This window comes from Leopardus geoffroyi, chromosome B3, assembly GCF_018350155.1.
Source record: "Leopardus geoffroyi isolate Oge1 chromosome B3, O.geoffroyi_Oge1_pat1.0, whole genome shotgun sequence".
In the NCBI taxonomy this organism is placed as follows: domain Eukaryota; kingdom Metazoa; phylum Chordata; class Mammalia; order Carnivora; family Felidae; genus Leopardus; species Leopardus geoffroyi.
The window spans coordinates 142,774,307-142,798,003 of record NC_059337.1 but is presented as its reverse complement, the minus strand read 5'-3'; the positions used below and the strand labels follow the sequence as shown (position 1 = coordinate 142,798,003).

The 23,697-nt window shown below is 47.4% G+C and overlaps 1 protein-coding gene across 17 annotated transcripts in view; it reads right to left on the bottom strand.

Moving 5' to 3' along the window:
- Positions 1-23,697, bottom strand: part of WDR25 (WD repeat domain 25) — a 141,325-nt gene that overhangs the window by 48,272 nt on the left and 69,356 nt on the right. For all 17 annotated transcript variants that reach the window (XM_045452105.1, XM_045452097.1, XM_045452104.1 and 14 more), the window contains one exon: positions 7,415-7,562. In XM_045452105.1, the coding sequence (XP_045308061.1) occupies positions 7,415-7,562 (148 nt within the window). The remainder of the gene's footprint in view (positions 1-7,414; positions 7,563-23,697) is intronic.

The following is a 23,697-nucleotide window of genomic DNA, read 5'->3' as shown; positions in this document are numbered from 1 at the left end:
CCACCCATGTGGCTGGGGCAACACCACCTGTCCACCCTAATGCCTACCTTGGGGGACCCTATCGTCATGCAGGGCTCTGAGTCCCCAACGGGTCCTCTTCGTCCACTCAGCATGTCTGGCCCCCAGCCCAGTTCCTGGCACATAACAGACATTTAATCCAGGTTAGATGAAACCCAAGTAGGGGACCCCAAGAAAGAGAAAAGAAGTTCATGCCCTCCTCTGCAGGGAGCGGGCATCTGTCACCTCCAGGTCTGCGTGCAGCCCTCTGTAGTAGGTGTCATTAGCCCATTTCACAGCAGGAGAAATGAAAGCTCTGAGAGGTGAGGACTGGTCCAGGGCCACACAAGTCAGCCATGCTGGGAGCCAGGCCGGACCTGTCCAACCCCAGAGCCCTGCTCTCCGTACCCCGCCTTGCCTGCCTGCAAGCTATCCGTGACCTTTCCTTCTCCTTAGCTCTTTGTTCGTATCCATGGACTCACGAACATGCAGGGGAGACGCTGACAAGGGAAAGCTGATGCTGTCGGCTCATGTTGATTGAGCTCGTGTTCCCAGGCAGGCGGCATATGACTCATTTCGCTAAAATCAATATCGTTACACTCATCCTCTGGGAAGTACCCCGCCAGCTGTAAATCTAACCATCCTGACTCAAAGTTAACAAGAAAAGGAGCTTACTAACTTTCAAATCAAACTCTATGAATCAGAAACAGGGGCCATCTCAGCACGCCTGGCAGAGTCCCGGGAAGGGTCTGGGTGCATCCACAGGTCCCCCGCGGTTGAGCGGGCGCCTCTGGCTCAGCTGGTGGTCCTTTCAGATCCACAAAACCAGGATAATAAAGCTAAGCTGAAGAAGCTGTCGTGAGAATTGGAAAGACAGAGTGACATAAGGGGGCAGGCCCCAGACGGATGGCGGGCTCGCCAGACGGCGGCTGCGGCACCAACAGAAGAAACGGCAGTCGGCATTTCTCTCTATATCAAGTCTGGCTGCTGCTCTTAATGATCTGGACGAGACTGAATTCCCTAAAGGTGAAAAGAAAACAAAAGTTCTCAACTTGCAAACAAGGTGTGTCGCAAGGGTTTGCCTCAAATCGGCTTTTCTAGGGCCCAGCAGGCCCCGCTCGACGGCAAGTGTCCGGGCTCCCAGTCCGTCGGCGGAGGAGGTCTGACCTACGAGGGCAGCCTGACCGCCCGGCGGCTGCCTCCGAGCGCACACAGAGACCGAGTACCAGCACGGTGGGGCGACGGTAGTCCACGAAACAGTGCCGTCGGTTAAAACCACTATTCGTTTATCCACAGGACGGCACAGGCGTCACTGGGAGAAAATGACAGGACAGGGGTGTGTGGGATGTGGCAGGACCCGCGGGCACTTCCCACAGGGTGAGGTATGGGGCTGGCAGCCTGTTTCATGGACGCGTAATAACACTGGGTTTAATATCCAACACTAGGGTCGTGCCCCAAAGCTGTATGGAAAGAGGGGGAGAAAACAAGCTTGAAACTGGAGAGAAAAACTCTTCAGACCGAAAGAGGAAGGGTGTGCGTGGGAATGGGGCCCAGGGCCAAAGAGGTGGTAGACTTGAGAACGGGCACATTTAAAAGAGGGCTAGGGACAGGGCGTCGGGGGAGGAACGAGCTTGGGAGAAAGAGGGGTGGATGGGGACAGGGGAAAAGCAGAGGAGTCTGTGGGGGTCCCGCCTACACCAGAAGGACGGATGGAGGTGCGCAGCTGCTCCCTGGGCAAGAAGGCACTGGGGGGGCAGTGCCAGGGCCATCGTCGGCTCAGACCTCACTGGGCTATGGAGCCCCTCAGAGACTCTGTGTCTGGATCCAGCGGCAAACCCCTAGGACCCCAGGACTGGACACACAAAACGTGCCCGTACCATCAGGAGCTGTGCAAGTGTGCCCATCGCCCGGCGGCCCACGATGCGGCTGGGCATCCGCCTTCCTGCCTCCACAGGTACCTAAAGGGTGCCTGACCCAGTCCCTCGGAGCTGTGCCGGGGGACACTCAGTCATGGTGCTCAAAAGCCAAAGCATGGAGAAGCCCAGGCCCCCTGCAGGCACCTCCTCCAGGGCCTGGAGTGGCGGCACCAGTCGGCCCAAAAGGAGCCCCATCTGCAGCCCCTCCTCTAAAGCCCCATGAGCTCCTCGTCTTCGTCAGGTTCTAATTTGGATGCTTCTCACCCTTCCTGTGCCAAGTGTACTATAATCGCCAGGGCTAACATTTCTCCCACCGGAGCAGCGGCTGTCGACAGCCAGAGAAGCATCCTTCAGCCAGTCACTTAATCAGAAGGCTGGGTCAAGATCCGTCCGGGCGCCCCTTCCTCCCAGAGGCCCCAAGCTCGCTTCCACAGGTGGCAAGCCAGCTGCCCGGGGGAGAGCCAAGCAGGGCCCCTAGGGGTGGGCTTCAGCAAACCGTTCGTCCTCGGCAGGGAAAACCGACGCGGTGAGGGCATGCCACTCCCAGGCTTCAACAGGCAGGCTCTGCCAGTCACACAGGCCACAGGTGGATCCCAGCTCTGTTGCTGCTGGCCGCGAAGCCTCGAGGAAGTCCCCGAGCACTCCAAGCTTCTGTGTCCGGGTCAATGAGATGGGGATAAAAACACTGTCCTCACAGGTAAGTGTAGGTACTAAAAATGTAATAAGTAAGCAAAGGGACTAACATCTTTTTGTCCATTTCAGCTTCATACAGACCAAGCAGTGTGCCAGGAACCAGGGCTACACCACCCGGGGCCTGGCCCATGGTGCACACTCAGCTGACGTGGCGGTCCCCTTTCCTGAAGCATTTCTGTGACGGCAGTCCCAATCAGGATGCAAAACTGAGGGAGGCACCAGAACGCACCTCTTGGAAAACAAGAGAAATGGTCACTTACGGGTCCAGTCTCAGCTGTCATTTCCATGCACCATGACCCCCCACCGAAAGACACAGGGACCCCCAGAGCAGGAGGAGCTAGCCAGGGGCTGGGGACAGCAAGGCTGCAGGCAGTGGGTTATCTGCGGGAAGAGACCTTCCTCAGCACTGGGTGCCTAGAGCTCTGGAGAGCGGGTCAGGCTGGACTGCGGGGGGTCTGCACACACACCCCCCATAAAGGGCAGCTGCCGTCTTGTCACCAGGAGGAAGCCGCTAGCCCACCACCAGAATTTTGTCACCGAGAAGCAACACATGGAGGAGACACGGGGAGGACCCAGGAAGGCCTTCCCGGCTGCCCCAGACCCACGTGGTGACCAAGGGCCACACTCGTAAGCCGGCTGGGGGATCACCAGATTGGGGGCTTTTGGAGCTGAGCCTCAGAGGGAGGGACAGAGGAAGGGAAGGGACATGTTTTGCTGAGTGCATACCTGAGCCAGGCATTCTGCAAAGTGCCTACAAACATTATCTCGGCTATTCCCCTCAAAATCCCACCGCCAGCCAGGTACTGTTATCCCCTTTCATGGATGCAGAAACAGAAGTGAAGGAACTTTCCCCCAGGACACCCAGCTCAGGTGAGTGGAGGCGCACCCTCGCACCCCATTCGTGCCCCATCACGCTGCGCTGCCTCCAGCACTGTTGGGACCAGGTGCCATTGCACGGACATCCAGGACAGGCTGGATGCACATCAGGAGAGCTGACCAGGGCAAAGGAAGGAAGACAGGGTGCCTTCCCCAAAGTCGGAGCCCTGGGGGCTCCAGGGGTCCTGCGAACCTATGAGGTCTCAATAGCCAGGCTGGGGGGCACCTGCCAGTGGTGGGTGGGGGGGGGGGCGGTGTGATGGGCTGGAACCTTCACAAGACCAGTGCCCGTAGAAGTGAACAAGCTCTTCAGGGGATTTCGAGGAGATGGGCTGATTTGGTGTGCAGGACAGCTGACTCATAAGGCAGGCGACACTGGGGCTCTGGTGGAGCTGGCCAGGGTTCCCTGAGGCCACTCAGACTAATGCATCAGAGACGTTTTGTTAGGAAGATTACAGACTGAAGCGGGAGCACCAAAAATAATGAATCTGTGAGTGGATTTTATTTAGGTGTTGATTCATGGTTGTCCTATAAGCCAACAGCCCGTCAGAACTATAAATTAACGAGATAAAATGTGGCTGGCTCTCCATATTTCAGGCCGGGTATTGACATTTCAGAATCCACAGATTTTTAACTGTATTGATTGAGGACACCAGGATAAATGGCCTTGGCACCAAATTCCCATTAACGACAATGGGCACCAAGTGACTAATTCCCAAAGCACTGCGGTGAGAACGCCCTGCATTGCCTTCTCCTGGCAGGGAGTTCTAATTAGATTGAAATGAAAAAGCCAAATCACCAAGGGCGGAAAGAGGCAGATCAAGTGAAAAGGGAAATCAGACTCGGTGACGAGAAAGGACGACGAGAGAAGTCAAACCGGGCCGAGAGCCACAGGGGCCACCCAAGCCCACCGGCCTCTGCTAAAGACAGCATCTATGACAACCTGGGCCAAGGGTGGGGACACACAGCTGAGGTGGGAGGCACGGGGGGAGCCACCGATGGGTTTCACTGCCCAGCAAGGGCCAGCCTCTGCTCACACACTCCAAGTCGCTGCTCCGAGCCAGCCCTGGCCAGATGACGAAGACACGAAGACTCCCAGGGCAGGCCCCATTCTCAAGAGCTCCCACACTAGTCAGGGCGACAAACACAGAGACCAACAGCCCCCTCAGCGGGAGAAGTCCATGTCGGGGCTGGGGGGCTACTCCAAGGGTGAGGTCCACACCCTGAGACCTCCCCACGAGGGACAAAGGATATCCAACATGCTCACTGCTACAGCCCCAGCACCAGGTCCTACACATAGCAGGTGCTCAGGAAATACCTGCTGAGTGAATGGAACCCGGCACTCAACAGGTGATGAGTGCTATTCCCGGGAGTGGGGTAGAGTGGAAAAGTCCCCCCGTCTTAGGCGAAGCCCTGAGGACAGGGGCTGAGCCTTCCCTCCACCACCCAGTACACCACCGTTGGAGGAGCACCCTGGGCCTGGGGCCACACGAGCTCCTCTCCAGTGAAGTTCTGCCACAGACTGGGCAAGGCATGCCCCCTCCCCTCCTCCAGCTCTCCACCTCACCCTGGTCATACCCAACCAGCTGAAGATACCAGGCAGACCTGCCCAGAGTGCAAATCAAGCCATGATTCTCTCCTGCTCCACACTCAGCAACGGCCCCCTACTGCCACCTGCTGTGGCAGTCCCTAACTTGTCAGGAAGACTCTCTTCAAAAAAATCCAAAAATTTCAGAAGCCTTCCCCCACATTCACACACACCCACACATGCCACGGCAGTGTCTGTTTAACATCTGTTGATTGAGAAGATACATCATGACAAAGGGCCACTAAGCATCCATTAATGTTATCAAATGAACTCGTATTTGATTAACCCAACAGCACCGCCAGGATGTGAAAAGCATCACTCCTTCGCTCCGAGGGTGGGCAGTGCAGGTACCCATGGGCACCCAATGACCCTGGAGTGGGGGGGCAGCGGGGCCAGGAAAAGGAAAAGACCTCACAGGCCGGGAACCACAGGTCTGCACCCCCAGACTCCCCCCCAACTGCCTGCACCCCACAACGCCACACACTCCACTCCTGTTCCTCTAACAACTCTGTCCTCATTGCTCTGTCTGCTGGGAATGTGCTTCCCTCCTCCTCCACCACACCCTCTCCACCCGGATCCTCTGTCCCCTGGGTCCTGGGTCCTGCCTCCTGCCAGGTTCCAGGCTACAGGTTCTTGCATCTCGCTCCATCACCACAACCTGGGATTCTGTCCACACTTCCGTCTCCCCCGGCAGACAAGAGCTTCTGGGGTGGATCCTGGGTCTGCATCTCCAATGCTGAGCATGGGTTACTGGGCACATGGGCAACGGAGTGAGCCTGGCAGATTTTTGCACGCAAAGAAGATTCTGGTGGTGCGGCCTTAAAGGGTGAGACCCCAGAGGTAAGGCTGCAGGAGAAGGCCTAGCACACAGTGGGTGGTCAGGACATTACCCACCGCGGTCATCATCGACTAAGTGGCACCAAACTCCCTGAGCCATGGCGTCCTCATCGGCCCTGTGGGACTCACTGTAAGACCACAAATGGTTAGGGAAACACTTTGTTGAGAAGAAAAACCCCACATACACTCAGCACCGTGGAAAGGACATAGGATTTGCAAATGCAGACATGGCTCTAAATCCCCACTTGCCACGTACCACGGGGAGGTCGCGAGCTAGCTACTCCCTGCTCTGAGCCTCAGCTTTCTGCCTGTAAAATGGAGAAGAGATTGCAGGCAGCACGCCGTGGTGAGGGCCTGTGGCACAGTACCGGCCGCTGACACGGCCACCAATCTCGTCCTCACCCCCGCTGAGGACGCACGGGGCTCAGTCAGAGGAGCCTCGAGGCCAAGCCTCAGCAATCCAGTGACAAGTATGCTCCGGGTGGGACACAAACCCCACCATTACCCTACACCATCCGCCCTATTCCTTCGCCGTGCCCCCTCCCAGCTGCTGGGGAGGGGCTGTGTGGTCGGGCCCAGAGCTGTCGTCTCCTGCTTGCCAGGCCCTGAGAGAGGCACGGACCCCAGGGCCTTTGCCACGGGGTATGGGAGGCCTGTGTGAAGACTTGGGACACCCCGGGGATGGGCGGGGACTCCGGCCTCCCCTCCTGGCCCCGGCAGGAGAGTCCAGCAGAAAAGTGACCAGAAGGAGCCCAAGGAAGAGAAGGCAACGTGGGTGCTGAGACCAGCCAACCCGAGTCAGGGGCAGAGGCTTCGAACCAGCTCCGACCCCGTGGCTCTGTCCTCGCCTGAGGACCACGGACAGGACCCCACGCAGGGGCTGTGGCGGGATTAGGTGCTAAGAGTGCCTGTTGCCCAGGAGTACTCGCTAATGTGAAGTTCCTTCCACTGACTGCTCTCTCCTTCTCGCCCTGCTTGTCAAGAGCCCCCTTAGGATTTACCCAGCACAAATCCATCTTACCCAAATGCCTCTTCAGTGTAGGCATTAAAGCAGAACTCGTTTGCAGACTTTCCTTATGAGCTGGAATCATTCCTTGCAGCCTTTCAACGATAATGAATTGACAGGAATTCTAAACTGATTCCAACCAAAGGACATTGTGATAAAGCGAAATCTATTTTGGTACAAATTACATGTCAGAAGTTGATTAAAAAGCTACCTCTTTATCCAGCCCCACAGCTTGGGCTGAGACAACCTTGGGGCTCTGTCCTCCGGGCAGACTGGCAGAGGCCCACCTTGAACCCTCCGTGGAGAGTCATGGTTCCAGGCAAATGCCCTGGAAACGCACTCACCAACGTGAGCCTCTCCTGAGGGCTACCTCCTACTGCCCCGAAGCCATATGCAGCTTGTGGCTGCTGACGGCCCAGAGAAGCTTCCCGATGAGAAAGCCGACCCAGCCGCCAGCTCCGAGGAAGGGGCGTCTCGGGGTAACGATGCAGTAAAACACACCTGTTTCAAGGTCCGTGAGGTGTAGGGCGAAGTCGAAGCCCCCGCTGAGGATGCGCCGGCCACAGGGAGACCACCGGGCGGCCCGCACCGCCTCACTGTGCAGGCAGTAGGTCTGCAGGCAGCGGCCTGAGTCCACAGCATTCCACACCTACGAGGCAAACACAGCGCCAGATGTCAGAAGCGGAGGCCTGATCTCCGGGGCTTGGCTTGGCCCCCTCTATGGGGTGGAGAGGGTCTCATAGCGGAACTAGATTCCTGTTATTTTACCATCAAAACAACATCTAGCTGTTAAATTCTTCCGTGCAGAAATGTCAAGTTTTCGGGGCTGGTGAGTTGAGGGGGAGCTTTTGCCAAAACCCCTCCCGGGGTCAAGGGGACCCACAAGAACACAGCGTGCCCGAGTCCCGCCTCTCCCCCGCCCGCCCTTCCCACCTGCTTTGAAGCTGCTCACCACCAAATGTCCCGCTCTGCTCACACTTCTAGCCCAGTGTCGCCTGCGTCTCTGATGGCTGTCCTCCAAGACAGGGCTTCGTGAGCCCTGAGGTGGACACGGCACCGAGTCAGGCTATCCTCTTGGGTCCAGCTTTGAGAGTCAGATTCGAAACAGAACCTGCCACACCTGTGCTTACAACCAGGCAAAGAGCCAGGGTCTGCCAGCTGTCCTTTTTCCTGGGGAAGAGGTGCTATCCTTCATTCCCACCCTGGCTTTCCCTGGTGACAAAGCCGATGGCAGAAAGCCCCATGTACATTCAATGACTTCTGAAATATGCTCTTGAGCCCTCAAGTGTAGAACTGCACATTCCAAGGGCCAGGGCCACTCCACACAGGAGAGAGCCCTTCACCAGCACACCAGCTCGCTCAGGAGCCCCGGGGAAAGGCTGGTTAGCAGGGAGCCTGATAGGGCTGGCTCTGGGCCTGGCCAGTCCCCTACCCTCGCTGTCAATACAGGAAGCAGGGGAGGCTGCTGTCCATCGTCTGAGGTGGCTTTTAGAGGATCAAACACGAGAGACAGGCAGAGCACCTGCCACCAGAGTGTGGGCCTCGGAGGCAAGCGCCTCCCATGTGATGCTTCTGTTTGCAGATCGTGTGACCTGGCCAAGCAGCCTGGCCTCCCTGGGCCTCAGTCTCCTCCTCTGTGAAGCGGGGGTCAGAGCCCCACCCCAAGGCCTGTGGTGAGGAATGAGTGGAGCTGGTCCGTGGGCTCCTTGGGGCTTGCCGTGCACCCAGTTCTTGACAACAGTATTCTCTGACCTTCTCTCGGTTACGGTGGGGAACCCAAGCCTCGTGTTCTTCGTCTCCACCCACGCACATCCACAAACCAGATGTGGAGATGGCCTTCCCTTTCAAGACGAGAAAATTCATCCCGCTGCTTCCCCAAGGTACTCACAAGGCAAAGGATCAGAGTTCTGAAAGCATGTTTCCTGGGCATATGGAAATGTCTGAGCTTAAGGAAACAAGAGCAGCTGTCAAAGAATGCTAAGAGAGCTCAGATCCTTTTTTTCTTATTGGGGGTCAATAGCTGGGGTCTCAAACTGAAACAATCACGAAATAGCAGCATCTACATTTAGAAATATGGACAGAGGGCCACCCGGCTGGCTCGGCCAGCAGAGCACACAACTCTTGATCTCAGGTCATGGATTCAAGCTCCATGTTGGGCATGGAGCCCACTGTAAAAAAAAAAAAAAAAAAAAAAAAAAAAGAGTATGGACAGAGGGGCGCCTGGATGGCTCAGTCAGTTGAGTGTCTGACTCTTGATTTCAGCTCAGGTCATGATCTCACGGTTCGTGAGTTCGAGCCCTGAGTTGGGCTCTGCGCTGACAGTACGGAGCCAGCTTGGGATTGTCTCTCTCCCTCTCTGTGCCCTTCCTCTGCTCATGCTCTCTCTCTCTCTCTCAAAATAAGTAAATAAGCATTTAAAAAAAACGAGAGAAGAAAAATTCTAAAAAAAAGAAATACGGACAGAAATAACAGAAGAAACAACCAGGAGACGTCAACACGGAATGGAAATTTATGGTAGAAGAACAGAGCATGGAGTTTTTTGCAAAACTAGGTACAAGTATGACTCGTTAATAGAGAAAATAAAGTAGAACTAATGAGCTACACCTACAGAGTTAACAATGGCTAAGCAGTAAAAAACACAATATTGATTACATGAGACAAGCTTCATATACACAGCAAGACGCCACCTAAATTATCAAAACACAGAAAACATCACTTCACACCCATGGCTTCTATCAAAAACAAGAAAAAAGAACAAGTGTTGGGAGAATATGGGGAAATTGGAACCTCTGTGCACCGTCGGTGGGAATGCAAAATGGCACAGATTATACGGAAAACAGTACGACGGTTTCTTAAAAAATTATGCATAGAGCTGCCATACGATCCAGCAAGCCCACTTGTGTGTATATAACCACAAAATGGAGAGCAGGGTCTCAAAGAGATCCCTGCGCACCAACGTTCACAGCAGCATTACTCACAGTGGCCAAAAGGCAGAAGCAATCCGAGTGTCCACTGACAGAAGAACGGATAAGCAAAGCATGGTCTCTCCATACAATGGACTACTATTCAGTCTTAAAAAGGAGGGAGTTGCTGACAGCTGCTCAACACGGATGAACCTTGAGGACATTATGCCGAGTGAAATTAGCCAGACACTAAACGGCAAAAAGCGTATATAACTCCACTTACATAAGGTTCCTAGAAGAGTCAAAATCATAGACACAGAAAGTAGAATGGGGGATGCCAGGAGCTGGGGGAGGGGAGAATGGGGAGTTAGTGTTTAATGGGGACAGAGTTTCAGTTTTGCAAGACAGAAAGAGTTCTGGGGATGGATGGTGCGATGGTTGTACAATAAGGTAAATGTGCTCAATGCCAATGAACTGTACACTTAAAAATGGTTAAAACGGTAAATTTTATGTGATATGTATTGCAACACAATTTTAAAAACATACGTGAAGCAAAATTCTATCAAGCTTATTCGTGCATTTGTAGTAAGACCATAACAACATATATGAAGATGATGGTCACTCTGGGGAAATGGTGGGTGAGGGATGGGGTTGGGTGAAGGGCACTGTGAACACTACACTGTCTTTCTGAGAGAGAGAGAGAGAGAGAGAGAGAGAGAGAGAATGCTCTGAAGCAAATATGTTCAAATGTTTCCATCTGTTAAACTCATTCATTTCTTCATTCATTCAACAAACATTTCTTGAGCAGCTGTTATTAGCCAGGCATTATTCAGCAGCAAACAACTAGGACAAAAACCCCTGCCTTCAAAGAGACAGACACTAAACTAGATAAACCAGCAGAATCTCTATAGCATGTAAGGTAGGGGTAAAGGCCGGAGGCGTAGTAAGTGAGCAAGAAAGGGGCCCTAAGGGCAGCAGAAGAAGTTGAGATGGTGGCCAGGAAGGGCCTCTCAGAGAAGGTGGGTCTGAAGGAAGATTTGAAGGGGGGATGATGGGAGCTATACAGAAATTGAGGAAGAACCTTCCAGGCAGAAACAGGACCCCTCTGGCTTCTCTACCAGGAGGAGAGTGCAAGGCAAGGGAGACAGTGTGGAGCTTCTGCAAGAATCCAGGGGACAGAGGAGAATAGTTGGACCAGCTGGAGGCACTGGGAAAGTGGCCTCACTTGGAAAGCAGAAGCAACAAAATGAATGGGGGGTGGAGACAAGGAAAGAGAAGAAAGAGAGGGGAGGAGGAGGAAGAGGAGGGAAGGCACCAAGGCGCAAAGCAGCACACTGGTAGGTCTGAATTCTCGGGAGGGGGGCCTCTGAATCAGCCATGGAGACATGTTAGGGAAATCCATCAATCTGTAAATTGCCCAATAACTCTCCTCTGAAGTGAGAAATGCATACTTGGCTCTCCTGGCTGATATATACACAAGGATAGCGTCAGAATCAATGCGGACCAGTCAGCCACTTCTCCAAGCTACCCAGGGTGAAGGAGAGAAGAAACATTGCTAATCGCCCTCCCTAATTGAATTTAATGTTCACCGTCAGGTTTTAGAGATTAATTGCCAAACACTGTGGCAGCCTGAAGTGTGTACCTTTTTTCAATTAAGTAATTAGAGATCCCAATCTGCCCCCCTGGAATTAAGGAGTTAAGTCTTCTGTCAAATGTTCTAAGATGGCTTGGTGCATTAACTAGAGACAGACATTCTATGTGTCCAACAGAAGTCAGATTTGGAAAGAACATGACAAGTGAAACACGCATTTGCTTGGCTGTCCTGTATTTACTGTGGTTTCCATGTCCTGGTTACTGATACATGGCTCTCTACCAGGAGTTCCTCACAGTGTCTTAAGACCTACTGCTTTAACCACAGGTTATGTTCTTTCTGCCTGTCTGCCTTTTGTTTTTGATTACAAAATAAACACAACCTCCTTGTAAAATATTCAAATTATACAGGTGTACAAAAAAACAATACCCCATAGGAATCAACTATAGGACTGTGGTTCCTCTGATTATATTGGAACTAAGTATGCTCGGGGCGGGGCGGGGTGGGGAATGAAACAACAAAGAAACACAAAGAAGAAAATAAGAGTCATCCATAATTCCACCACCTGCACACAGTGGCTATCAAACTTCTGGGTGAATCTTTGCCTCCCATCTGGCCCACCCCTGACAGCTCCTGCCTCAGGGACATTCCTAGTTCAGCTGAAGTTCCTGGCCTACTCTCTACCCCCTGGCAGCCCCTGCTACTCCAGGATATCATTCTAGAGACCACTATCAGACTCACTAGCTCAGCAAGGCTGTGCAACCAGTGCGTAAACTTTGACCAAGCCATTTGCCTGCAAAAGCTTTCGGATTCCTTTATGATGTGTGTCAAGGGCTGGAACTACACTGAATGTACAGACCAATTTGGGGAGATATCTCAACGTTATTGAGTCTTCCAATGCATGAACAGGATATGTCTCTCCTTTCATTCAGGCCTTCTTTAATTTCTCTAAGCAATGGTTTGTAGTTTTTTGTTTTTATTTTTTATTTTTTTTAATGTTTATTTATTTTTGAGGCAGAGACACAGCAAGAACAGGGGAGGGTCAGAGAGAGAGAGGGAGACACAGAATCTGAAACAGGCTCTAGGCTCTGAGCTGTCAGCACAGAGCCCGACACGGGGCTCAAACTCACAAACCGCGAGATCATGACCTGAGCCAAAGTTGGACGCTTAACCAACTGAGCCACCCAGGCGCCCCGGTTTGTAGTTTTTTAATGAAAAAAAAATCTTGTGCATCTTTTGTCAAACTTATCCCTAATTACTTCATATTTTGATGGTATTGTAAATGGTATTTTTTATTTTTAATTTCAGGCTCATTTCCAGTAAGTAGACATAAGATCAGTTTTTTATATCTTGACCTTGAATTCTGCTAAACCAACTTTTTAGTTCTAGAAGGTTTTTTTTTTTTGTAGATTCAGTACAATTTTCTACATAGACAGTCAGGTTGTCTGCAAATAAAGACAGTTTTACTTCCTTCTTTCCAATATGGATACCTTTTGTTTCTTTTTCTTGCCTTATTGCACTGGCTAGAATCCCCACTACAATGTTGCATAGACATGATGAGGGCAGACACGCTTGCCTAGTTCCCGATCTTATGGGGAAAGCAGTCAGTCTTTTACACAGTTAAGTATGATGCGAAAGCTAATGTTTTCATAAATGTCCCTTATCAGTTTAAGAATATTCTATTTCTACTTTGCACAAAGTTTTTTTTTTTATCAGAAATGAATACTGTAGATTGTTAATACTGTAGATCCTTCTGTATCTCTTCACACGATCATTTGGTTCTTCTTTTTTAGTTCATTAATATGCTGAAATGCACTGACTGATTTCAAATATTAAGTGAAGCTTGCATTCCTGAGACAGATCTTACTTGGCCCTGATGTTACAAATAAATAAATATAAGTATATATGTATACACACATACACACACACAAACACACACACACAGGTGGATTAATTTGCTAAAATTTAAAATTTTGTACTTATGTTCATGAAAGATATTGGGTCTATCACTTTCTTCTCTTACAATGTATTTTCTCCTGTTGGGTATAAGGTAATGATGGCCTCACAGAATGAGCTGGGAAGTATTTCTTCCTCTATGATTTTCTAGAAGAGTTTGAATAGGATTGTGCAGGAGTTTCCCAGGGCTGCCATAACAAAGTACCACAAACTGAGTGGCTTAAAACAACAGAAATGTATTGTCTCATGATTAAGGAAACTAAAAGGCAGAAATTAAGGTGCTGGCAGGGTTGGTGTCTTCTGAGGGCCATGAGGGAAGGATCTGTTCCAGACCTTTCTTCTTGATTTCTACATGGCTGCCTTCACGTTCACATGGTGTTCTCTCTGCCTGTCTGTCTCCAAATCTCCCCTTTTGATTAGGACGCCAGTCATACTGGATTATGGCCCATCCTAATGACCTCATTTTAACACGATTAATCTCTGTAAAGACCCTATCTCCAAATAAAGACTTATTCTGAGGCACTGGGGGTTAGGAATTCAAAATATAAATTTTGAGACACAACTCAACCCTTAACAAATTGGTATAATTTCTATCTTAAATGTTTGGTAAGATTCACTAGTGAAGTCATTTGGGCCTAGAGTTTTCTCTGTGGGAGGGTTTTTAACTATGAATTTAATTTCTTTAATAGATACAGGGCTTTGGAGGTTATCTATTTCTTCATGAGTGAGCTTTTCCTGTTTGGGTCGTTCAAGGGATTTATCTGTGTCATCTAACTTGTAGAATTCACTGGCAAAAAGTTGATCCTCACATGACCTTTGTAGCCTTTTACTATCTTTAGAATCTGTAATCAAGTCACTTCTCACATAATATTAGCAATTTGTATCTTTTCTATTTTATTCCTGATGCGTAGCTGAAGGGCTATTAGCTTCAATGATCTCAAAGAACCAACTTTTGGATTTACTGATTTTTCTCTGCTGTTTATCGGTTTTCTATTTCAGTTATTTCTGCTCTTAATCTCCTTCCTTTTGCTTACATTGGTTGAATTTGCTCTTCCTTTTCTCATGTCTTAAAGTGGAAACTGAGATCACTGATTTGAAATTTTCTCCTTTATTAATATAGGCAATTATTGCTATAAATTAGCAGCTGAGAATTGCTCTCTCTACATTCCACAAATTTTCATGTTGTTTTTTCATAAGCATTCAGTTCAACATGTTTTCTAATATCTCTAACAGTTTTTTCCTTGACCCAAGGATTATTTAGAAGTGTAATTTTAGTTTCCAAATATTTGGGAATTTTCCAGATACCTGTTACTGATTTTTAACTTAATCCCGTGATCATTAGAGTATATGCTTTGAATGATTTCAAACCTTTTAAATTTACTGAGACTTATTTTATGGCCTAGAATTTGGTCTGCCCTGGTAAACATTCCACATATGCTACAAAAGAATGTACGTTATGCTGTTGTTACATAAAGTGTTTTATAAATGTCAATTAGGCCAAATTGGATGATAGTGTTATTCAAATATTCTGTATCTTTACTGATTTTCTGTCTACTTGAGCTATTGACTATTGAGAAAAGGGTGTTTAAACCTCCAACTATAGTTGTGGATTTGATTATTTCTTCATTCAGTTCTATCAGTTTTGCTTCATGTATTTTAAAGCTCTTATTAGGTGTATAAATATTGATGCCCTTCAAGGAACTGACCCCTTTATCATTATAAGATAACTCTATTTCTGCTAATATTCTTTGCTCTGAAATCTACTTTGTCTGATATGAATATGGCCACTCTGTTTAAAATTAGTATTAGTTTGGTATATGTTTCTCCATCCTTTAACATTTAACTTTTTGTGTCTTTATATTTAAAGTGGGTTTCTGGTAGGCATTGTATACATTGCCTTTTTATCCAATCTAATAATCTTTGTTTTTTAAATGGGTATTTAGACCATTTCATCTATTATTGATGCAGTTTGGGTTTAAATTTGCTACTTGTTTTCCACTCATCTCATCTGTCCTTTGTTCCCTCTTTCCCTTTTTTGCCTTCTTTGGAATTAAGCATTTTTTATTATTTCATTTTATCTCCCAATGTTAGATTACTAACCATTAATTTTGTTTTGTTTTATTACTAGTTGCTTTAAGGTTTAGAGTATACATCTCTAACTTATCACAGTCGCTTTCAAGGAATATTAGCACTTGCCTAATAAGAACCATAATAATAATACATACTGTGTTCCCCATCTCAGCCTGTATGCATTATCACACGTTTCACACAAACCCCCTAAAATATGGCCATTGTTTTTACCTTAAATAATCAATCATCATTTAAAGGGATTTTTAAGTAAGAACAAAAATTATTTCGATTTACCCACATATTTACCACTTCTGGTGCTCAGCACTCCCCTGTGTAAATGTAGATGTCTATCTGGCATCATTTTCCTTCTGCCTTGAGAACTTTATTTAACATTTCCCACAGTACAAGTCTGCTGGTGATGAATTACTTCCACTTTTAAATGTCTAAAAAAAGTATTTTGCCTTTCCCTTAAAAACATATATCACTGGGTATTAAATTTGGGGCTGACAGTGGTTTGTTCTTTTTCCTTTCAGTAGTTTAAGTATGTTGTTCCACTGTCTTCTGGCATTATTTCCAATAAGAAGTCTGCTGTCATTCTTCTCTTGATTGCTCAGGATGAAACTTGCCTTTTTCTCCTCCTCTGGCTGCTTTAAAAACTTTCTTCTTTATCGTTGGCTATAAGAAATTCCATTAAGAGGTACCTTGGTGAACTTTTTTCTTCATGGTTCTTGTGCTTAGGGTTCACTGAGTTTCTTGGTTCTGTGGGTTTCCAGTTTTCATCAAATTTGGAAAACTTTCAGCCCTTAGTTCTTTGAATATTTTTTTCTGTTCTCTCTGCCTGTGAAGACTTCAATTTCACATATATCAGGTGAGCTTGAAGTTGTACCACAACTCTTGGATGCTCTGTTCATTTTTCCCCAAGCTGTTTACTCTCTGTATTGCATTCTAAAACGTGTCTATGACCAGGTCTTCAAATTTGCTAACCTTTTATAGTTTCTGATTTGCTATTAATCCTATCCAGTGCATTTTTCATCTGAGATTTTTTTTTTTTTTCAGTTCTGGAGTTCAAATTGGATCTTTCTTCTATCTTCCTTGTCTCTCCTTAACATGCTCATGCTTGTCTCTACCTTTTTGCATATATGGAGCATATTTATAAATAGTTGGCTTAATGTTCTTACTGACTAATCACACCATCTGTGCCATTTCTGGGTCTGCTTCTATTGACTGATTTTTCTTCTAATCATAGTCTAGATTTTTCTACTTCTTTGCATTCCTTGTAATCTCTGTTTGGATGTCAGACACAGTGAATTTTCCTTTAGCGGATGTTTTATATTTTTGTATTCCTATAAATACTCTTGAGGTTTGTTCTGGGACACAGTTAAATTACTTGGAAACCGTTCACTCCTTTCCAGGATAGTTTCAAAGCTCTGATAGGAGGAACTAGAACACTATTTAGTCTAGGGCTATTTTACCCTGCTGAGGGAACACTCTAATGAATTATGAGGACTTCCCACTCTGGCTTGTGGCACTATGAACTATTCTTCGCCCTGGGAGCTCTGGGGATTGTTCACCCTGTTCCTTTTGGGTGGTTCTTCTCCTGCTTCAAGGAATTTCCTCACACACATGTTGATCAAGTACTCCACTGAAGACTCTGAGGGAGCTTCCTACAGATCTGTGGAGCTTTCTGTTGGTGCAGCTCTCTAATCTCCCCTTCTCTGTCCTGAGAACTCTAGCTGCCGTGGCTTCCTTGACTCCCAGCTTTGTCTCCTCAGGTCAGGAAGACCACTGAGACCCATTTGGGTTTCTCCTCCCTGTGTGGCAGTCTGGGAACTCTCACCAGACAGTCAGCGGGAGCAGTCCCCCAGGCCCCGTTTCATTTTGCTTCCCCTTCTCTCAAGGCCCACTGTCTCCATTGCCTAGCGTTTTTGTTTTTTTTTTTAATGTTTATTTTTGAGAGAGAGAGGGGTGGGGGGAGGGCAGAGAGAGAGGGAGACACAGAATCCAAAGCAGGCTCCAGGCTCTGAGTTGTCAGCACAGACCCCAACATGGGGCTTGAACTCACGAGCCGTGAGATCATGACCTGAGCTGAAGTCGGACGCTCGACAGACTGAGCCATCCAGGCGCCCCTCCATTGCCTAGCGTTTTGATTTTTACATTTTGTAAAAACCACTGCTTCTTACATTTTGTCTGATTTTTTAAATTGTTTAAGATTGAAGCATAAATCTGGTCCCTATTACTCCATCTTGGCCAAAAGTGTAAGTCCTCAAAGTCATTTAGAAGTGTGTGGCTTATTTGTAACAACATGGATGGAACGGGAGGGTATTATGCTGAGTGAAGTAAGTCAGTTGGAGAAAGACAGATATCATATGATTTTACTCATATGTGGAATCTGAGAAACTTAGCAGATGAGCACAGGGGAAGAGAAGGAAAACTAAGATAAAAACAGAGAGGGAGGCAAACCATAAGAAACTCTTAAATACAGAGAACAAACTGAAGGTTGATGGGGGTGGGTGTGGGACTGGGTTAAATGGATGATGGGCATTAAGGAGGGTACTTTTCAGGATGAGCACTAGGTGTGATATGTCAGAAATGAATCACTGGGTTCTAATCCTGAAGCCAAGACTACATTGTATGTTAACTAACTTGAGGATTTAAAAAAAAAAAAGTGTGTCTTAATTGCCAAATGTTTACGGTTTTTCATATTGTTTAGTAACTCATTATTACTAATTTAATTCCATTGTAAACAGAGACTAGGCTCTCTGTTGTTTCAATCTTTTCAAATGTATTGAGATTTGCGTGTGACCTATCTTAGTAAAGTACTATTTGAATTTGAAAAGCCCACGTAGCCTACACTTGCCATGCATAGTGTTCTATAAATGTGAATTAAGGTAAGGTAGTTGAGAGTGTAAGAGAGATCTCCCATCTTTATTGATCTGTTTGGCTCTCCAATCAATTACTTAGAGAAGAGCTAAGATCTCCACGTGTAAGTATGAATTTTTTTATTCTCCCTTTCAGGCTATGAAAAATTTTTCATGTACTTTGAAGCTCTGTTATTAAGTGCATATACAATTGTAAGATCTTCCTGATAAATTGATTCTTTTATCACTATGAAATGTCTTCTCTCTTACTCTTGTTGACAGCATATAATTTTACTTTTGTATCCATTCCAACAATCTCTTTCAATCGCAATGTTTAACCCATTTACATTTAACATGATTGTTGATATGCTCAGAATTACATCTATCATTTTGCTATTTGTTTTCTGGTTTTATCTCTGTTTTATTTCGCTTTTCTTCCCTTACTAACTTGTTTTGAAATAACTTTTTACAATTCCATTTTATTTATTGGCTTTTTAGCTATTCCTTGATGTTACTTCTTTAATGGTTGCTCTAGGGATTATAATACACATTCTTAATATTTTAAAGTCTTTTTATGGTTAATATTGTACCAGTTTACATAAAATATAAGAAGCTTGAAACCATAAATGTCTTTCATCCGTGCCCATTCTTTACTCTATAGTTGTCACATGTATCACATCCACATATGTTAGAAACCCCACAAGCAATATGATCGTTTTTGCTTTAAATAGTCTTGTGTATTTTTTTTGTTTAATTTAAGAGGAAAAAATAGTCTTCTATCTTTCCCCACATATTTACCATTTCCAGGCTCTTCACTCCTTCCTGAAGATCTGAGCTCCTATCTGGTGTCATATTCCTCCACCCTAAAGAACATCCTTTAACATTTCTAAGTTGCATGTCAGCTGTCAATGAATTCTCAGTTGCCATTTATCTGAAAATGTCTTTTTTTTTTCTCTCACATTTATTCATTTTTGAGAGAGAGAGACAGAGTGCCAGCAGGGGAGGGGCAGAGAGAGAGGGAGACACAGAATCCGAAGCAGGCTCCAGGCTCCAGGCTGTCAGCATAGAGCCTGATGTGGGCCTTGAACCCATGAACTGTGAGATCATGACCTGAACCAAAATCAGACACTTAACCGACTAAGCCACCCAAGTGCCCCTATCTGAAAACGTCTTTAATTCACCTTCATTCTTAGACGATACAGAATCATGAGTTAACATGTTTTTGGTTGTGTGTGTGCGTGTGCGGGTGTGTTTTATCAACACTTTGAAGATGCTATTCGACTGCTTCTGGACTCCACTGATTCTGATGAGAAGTCAGTGATTTTCATACCATTATTCTCCTCTATGTGATTTTCATTTTTCTCTTGTTACTTTAAATTTTTTAATCTTTGGTTTCCACATGTTTGACTAGGATATGCCATAGTGTGATTCTCTTTATATGTCTTATTTGGGGGTTGCAAAGTTTGTTTGTTTTTCTTTTGAATCTGTAAATACACACATTTCATCAAATTTGGGACATTTTGAGGCATTATTTCTTCAAATAGTTTTTTCTTCCTCATTCTCTCTCATCTCCTTCTGGGACTCCAATTATACACACAATATCACAATATATATTATACAGATATCTTTGGATATTATCCACAGGTCCCTGTGTATCCTGTTTGTTTGTTTGTTTGTTTGTTTTAATGTTTATTTATTCTTGAGAGAGACAGAGAGACAGAGCGTGAGCAAGAGAGGGGCAGAGAGAGAAGGAGATGCAGAATCTGAAGCAGGTTCCAGGCTCTGGGCTGTCGGCACAGAGCCCAGCACAGGGCTTGAACTCATGAGCTGTGAGATCATGACCTGGGCCGAAGTTGGGTGCTTAACTGACTGAACCACCGGAGCGCCCCTATCTGTTCTTTCTTTCCCCTACTCCTTTCCTCTGTTTTCAGATTGAATAATTTCTATTGTTCTATCTCCAAGTTCACTAGCTCCTTCTTCTGACATCTCCATTCTCAATAGAGCCCAAATGATGGATTCTTTCTTTCAGATACTGTATTTTTCAACTCTAGGATTTCCATTTGTTTTTCTATATACGGCAGTTGCTATTTCTCTACAGAGATCTCCTGTCTTTTCACTCATTGTGAATATATTTTCCTTTGTATCCTTCAGCACTTTCATAATAACTGTTTTAAAATACTCTGCTAATTTCAACATCTGGATATCTTGGAGACAAGCTCCACTGATCGCCTTTCTCTTGACTATGGGTCCCCTCTTCCTGTTTCTTCCTACAGTGAGTAATTTGGGGTGGAATGCTAGATATGACAAAATTTATGTTGTATAGACTCTAGACTGTTATGTTTCTCTGAAGAACAATTTTGTTTTCAACAGTCAGCTAACTTGGCTCTACTCACATTTTAAACTGTCTCCTCTGCTGTGTGCAGCAGCAGAAATTTCTGTTTGGTTCTCTTAGCCTCAGCTGAGCTGCTTGGAGTCTGTTCCATGCACTGGTCCGGGAGTCATCCAGAGATCTGGGCAGAGCCTATTGACAGAACTTAGGACTCCTCTTCTCTGACTCTTTCCTTTCTGAGATCTCCCTCCTCACTTTCCAGCTGCCGTGGTTACCCCATCTGTCCTTTGCTTCTTCAAGCCAGTAACATTGCGAGTTTTCTATCCAACTTTTAGCTGCTGCTCTGCCAGGCACAGATTGGAGCCCACCCTTGGGCAGAAAAACATCAAAGCAGGAGACTCGCCCAGTGCCGTTTCCTTCTTCTAAGAGCTCCCTTCCAGTATCTGCCTGCCTTCTGTTGCTCTCCGACACCTTCAAGTAGCTTACTGTTGTTGTTGTTGTTGTTGTTGTTGTTGTTGTTGTTGTTGTTCAGAGTTTACGGTTGTCAGCTGTACAGTTACTCTGATAGGAACTGCTCCTTCATTACTGGAAGCCAAATCGGACACCTGGTTTTGAGCATCTGTTCTGCAGTCCTGGACAGTGACACATCCCCCCACTTCCTCATCTCCACCTCCAGGCCTGGCACACACACACCCCATTGCCCCAGTACTTAGGTAACAATCTCCCTACACCCTGCCCCCCGGTAGGGATATTTCGAAGAGTGAGGGGACTGGAGTATTTGTTCTGTGTGTGAGCTGCTGTGTCACGGAGGTGACAAGAAGGCCAGGAGTGATCTGTAAACTGATGTCATTTACCGCAGGCAGGAACGAGAAGCCAGGAATGATCTGAGGAGACGGGCCCACCCACACTACTCCCCCAGCCCTGCCAGCTTCAGGAAAGCTTGTAGAGAGCCTGGGAAACCTGCAGGGTTCCTAGGATACGTGGCAAAGAAGTCGGAACCAGTTTTGCTTGATTCTCTAAGGGCGGGGTACTGTGGCTGACAGCTGTGTTACAAGGGGCTCACATTTGCAGAAATAGTGAGAACTAAAATAGTCCCTTCGTTTTACACCATCTTCCTAAGTGCTTCCTAAAATTTTTTCTATACCACATGATGCAAGGTCCCTTAAAGTAAAGAATGAGGACAAACTCAATCAGCACCTGTAAGTACATTATACAGAGAATTCCAAGAAACTCTTCTCTGTATTCAATAAGGTCAGTCCCAAGAGAAGGAGTTTTAAATGTCAGCAGAAGATGTAGAAGGCAAAGAAGAGGTTTCTTGGAGTAGAAAGGATTAAGAGTAAGACCCATCAGAGGTTGCTGAAGAATGCTTGGGGAGCTGGGGGTCCTCGGGGCCACCCTTCTTGTAGAGTGGGGTGACCCCTCCGCAGCCTGCAGGGTCCCCAGTGGGTGGTGCAGCCTGTCCAACGGTGGTGAGTGCGAGACTCTGGGCAGAGCCGGGGCCCCTTCTGAAAGCATCACGATCCTGGATGTTATTCTGAGACAAAATGCCACCTCACCTCCCACCTCCAGGTAACAGCCATCCTGAATTCAGCAGTTACTAACGTATCAGGCAAGCTTTCAAGCACTTTGCGAGAATTAACTCGATCCTTACCCCTGCCTATGATTATAAACGCCATCTGACAGATGAGGAAACTGAAGCACGGAGAGGTCATCTTCCCCGGGGCCACACAGTGACAGATGGGGCAGGGAATCGGGCCCGGGCAGCTCAGCTCAAGAGCCTGCTGGCTGAACACAACATGCGTCCACCATCCGCCTGCGATGTGCCCCGTGGTCAGCCAAGCGCTCCCGACCCAGCTCTGTAGGGAACACAGCACAAAGCCAGACTGCCCCTCCGCCCACTGACAGCCCCTTAGCTGTGTCACGCTGACCCCCCCTCAGAACCCCTACCCCCTAACGTGGTGCCCCAAAGTCCTACGGTCTTCCCTCATGCACTTTCCCCTCACCTGCCGGCTCCAATTTCCAAACACGCCCCAAATCTAACCACTGCTCCTCACCTCCGCTGCCGCCACCCTCGTCTGAGACGCCACCACCTCTCCCCCGCTCCCTTGCGAGAGCCTCAAAACTGGGGTCTCGGCCTCCACTCAGCCCCACAGGCTGCTGCCCTAACGGCAGCCAGAGTAGCCCTAGGAGTCAGAAGTCAGGTGACACCCTTCCCCCGCTCACCAGCCGGCCGAGGGGCTCCCCGCCACTGGAACAAATCCCTGGCCATCCCCCCTGAGCCTTCTGCCTCATCAGACCCTTCTGCCTCAGGGCCCGCACACCTGCTTTCCCTCTACCTAGAATGTTCTCTCCAGACAGCCCCGGGGCTCACTCGAGTCTCTACCTAGACACAGTCCCTAAACCACCCGATTTAAACACTGCTCCCATCACTTGCCTTCCTCTTGGCTGGCTCTACTCTTCCTCAAAGCAGGCATTACTTCCTAACATATTTATTTTTATTTGTTTGTTTGTTTGTTGTCTGCTTCTCCTACTAAAATGTAAGCTCTGTGAGGGTAAGGACTCTATTAATTACCTATTTTTGTTCGCTTCTGTACCCCCAGGGTGTTGAACAGGGTCTGGCACACTCTAGAAGTGAAATAAATATTTGTTGCATAAATGAAGGGATAGATGGAATGGACGAACGGACAGATGGATGGATACACACACACACACACACACACACACACACACACACACAGATGAAAGGACGGCTCTCCCAGCTACAGTCTACAGCTTGGACAAGCAGATCTCCCCTCGGTAATGTGACTCCACTTGTCTATTAAGTTGGGGAACAGAAGAGACGAAGTATAATGCCCTTTGGCCATGAGACCTTCTTGCTCTGAGAATAAGTCGTGAATTCTTTCAGTTGGGAGTGCTTTTTCCAACAGTTGGATTACATCACCCGGTAAACACCTCTCCCTCTATGTTCACGAGGAGCCTGGACTCTCTGGCACCATGAGGACTTTGGACTGGTTCCTGCTCCTCTAGAAAATCAAGTGTGAGATGAAATCGCCACAGTTCTAAAGGCCTGGGTTCTT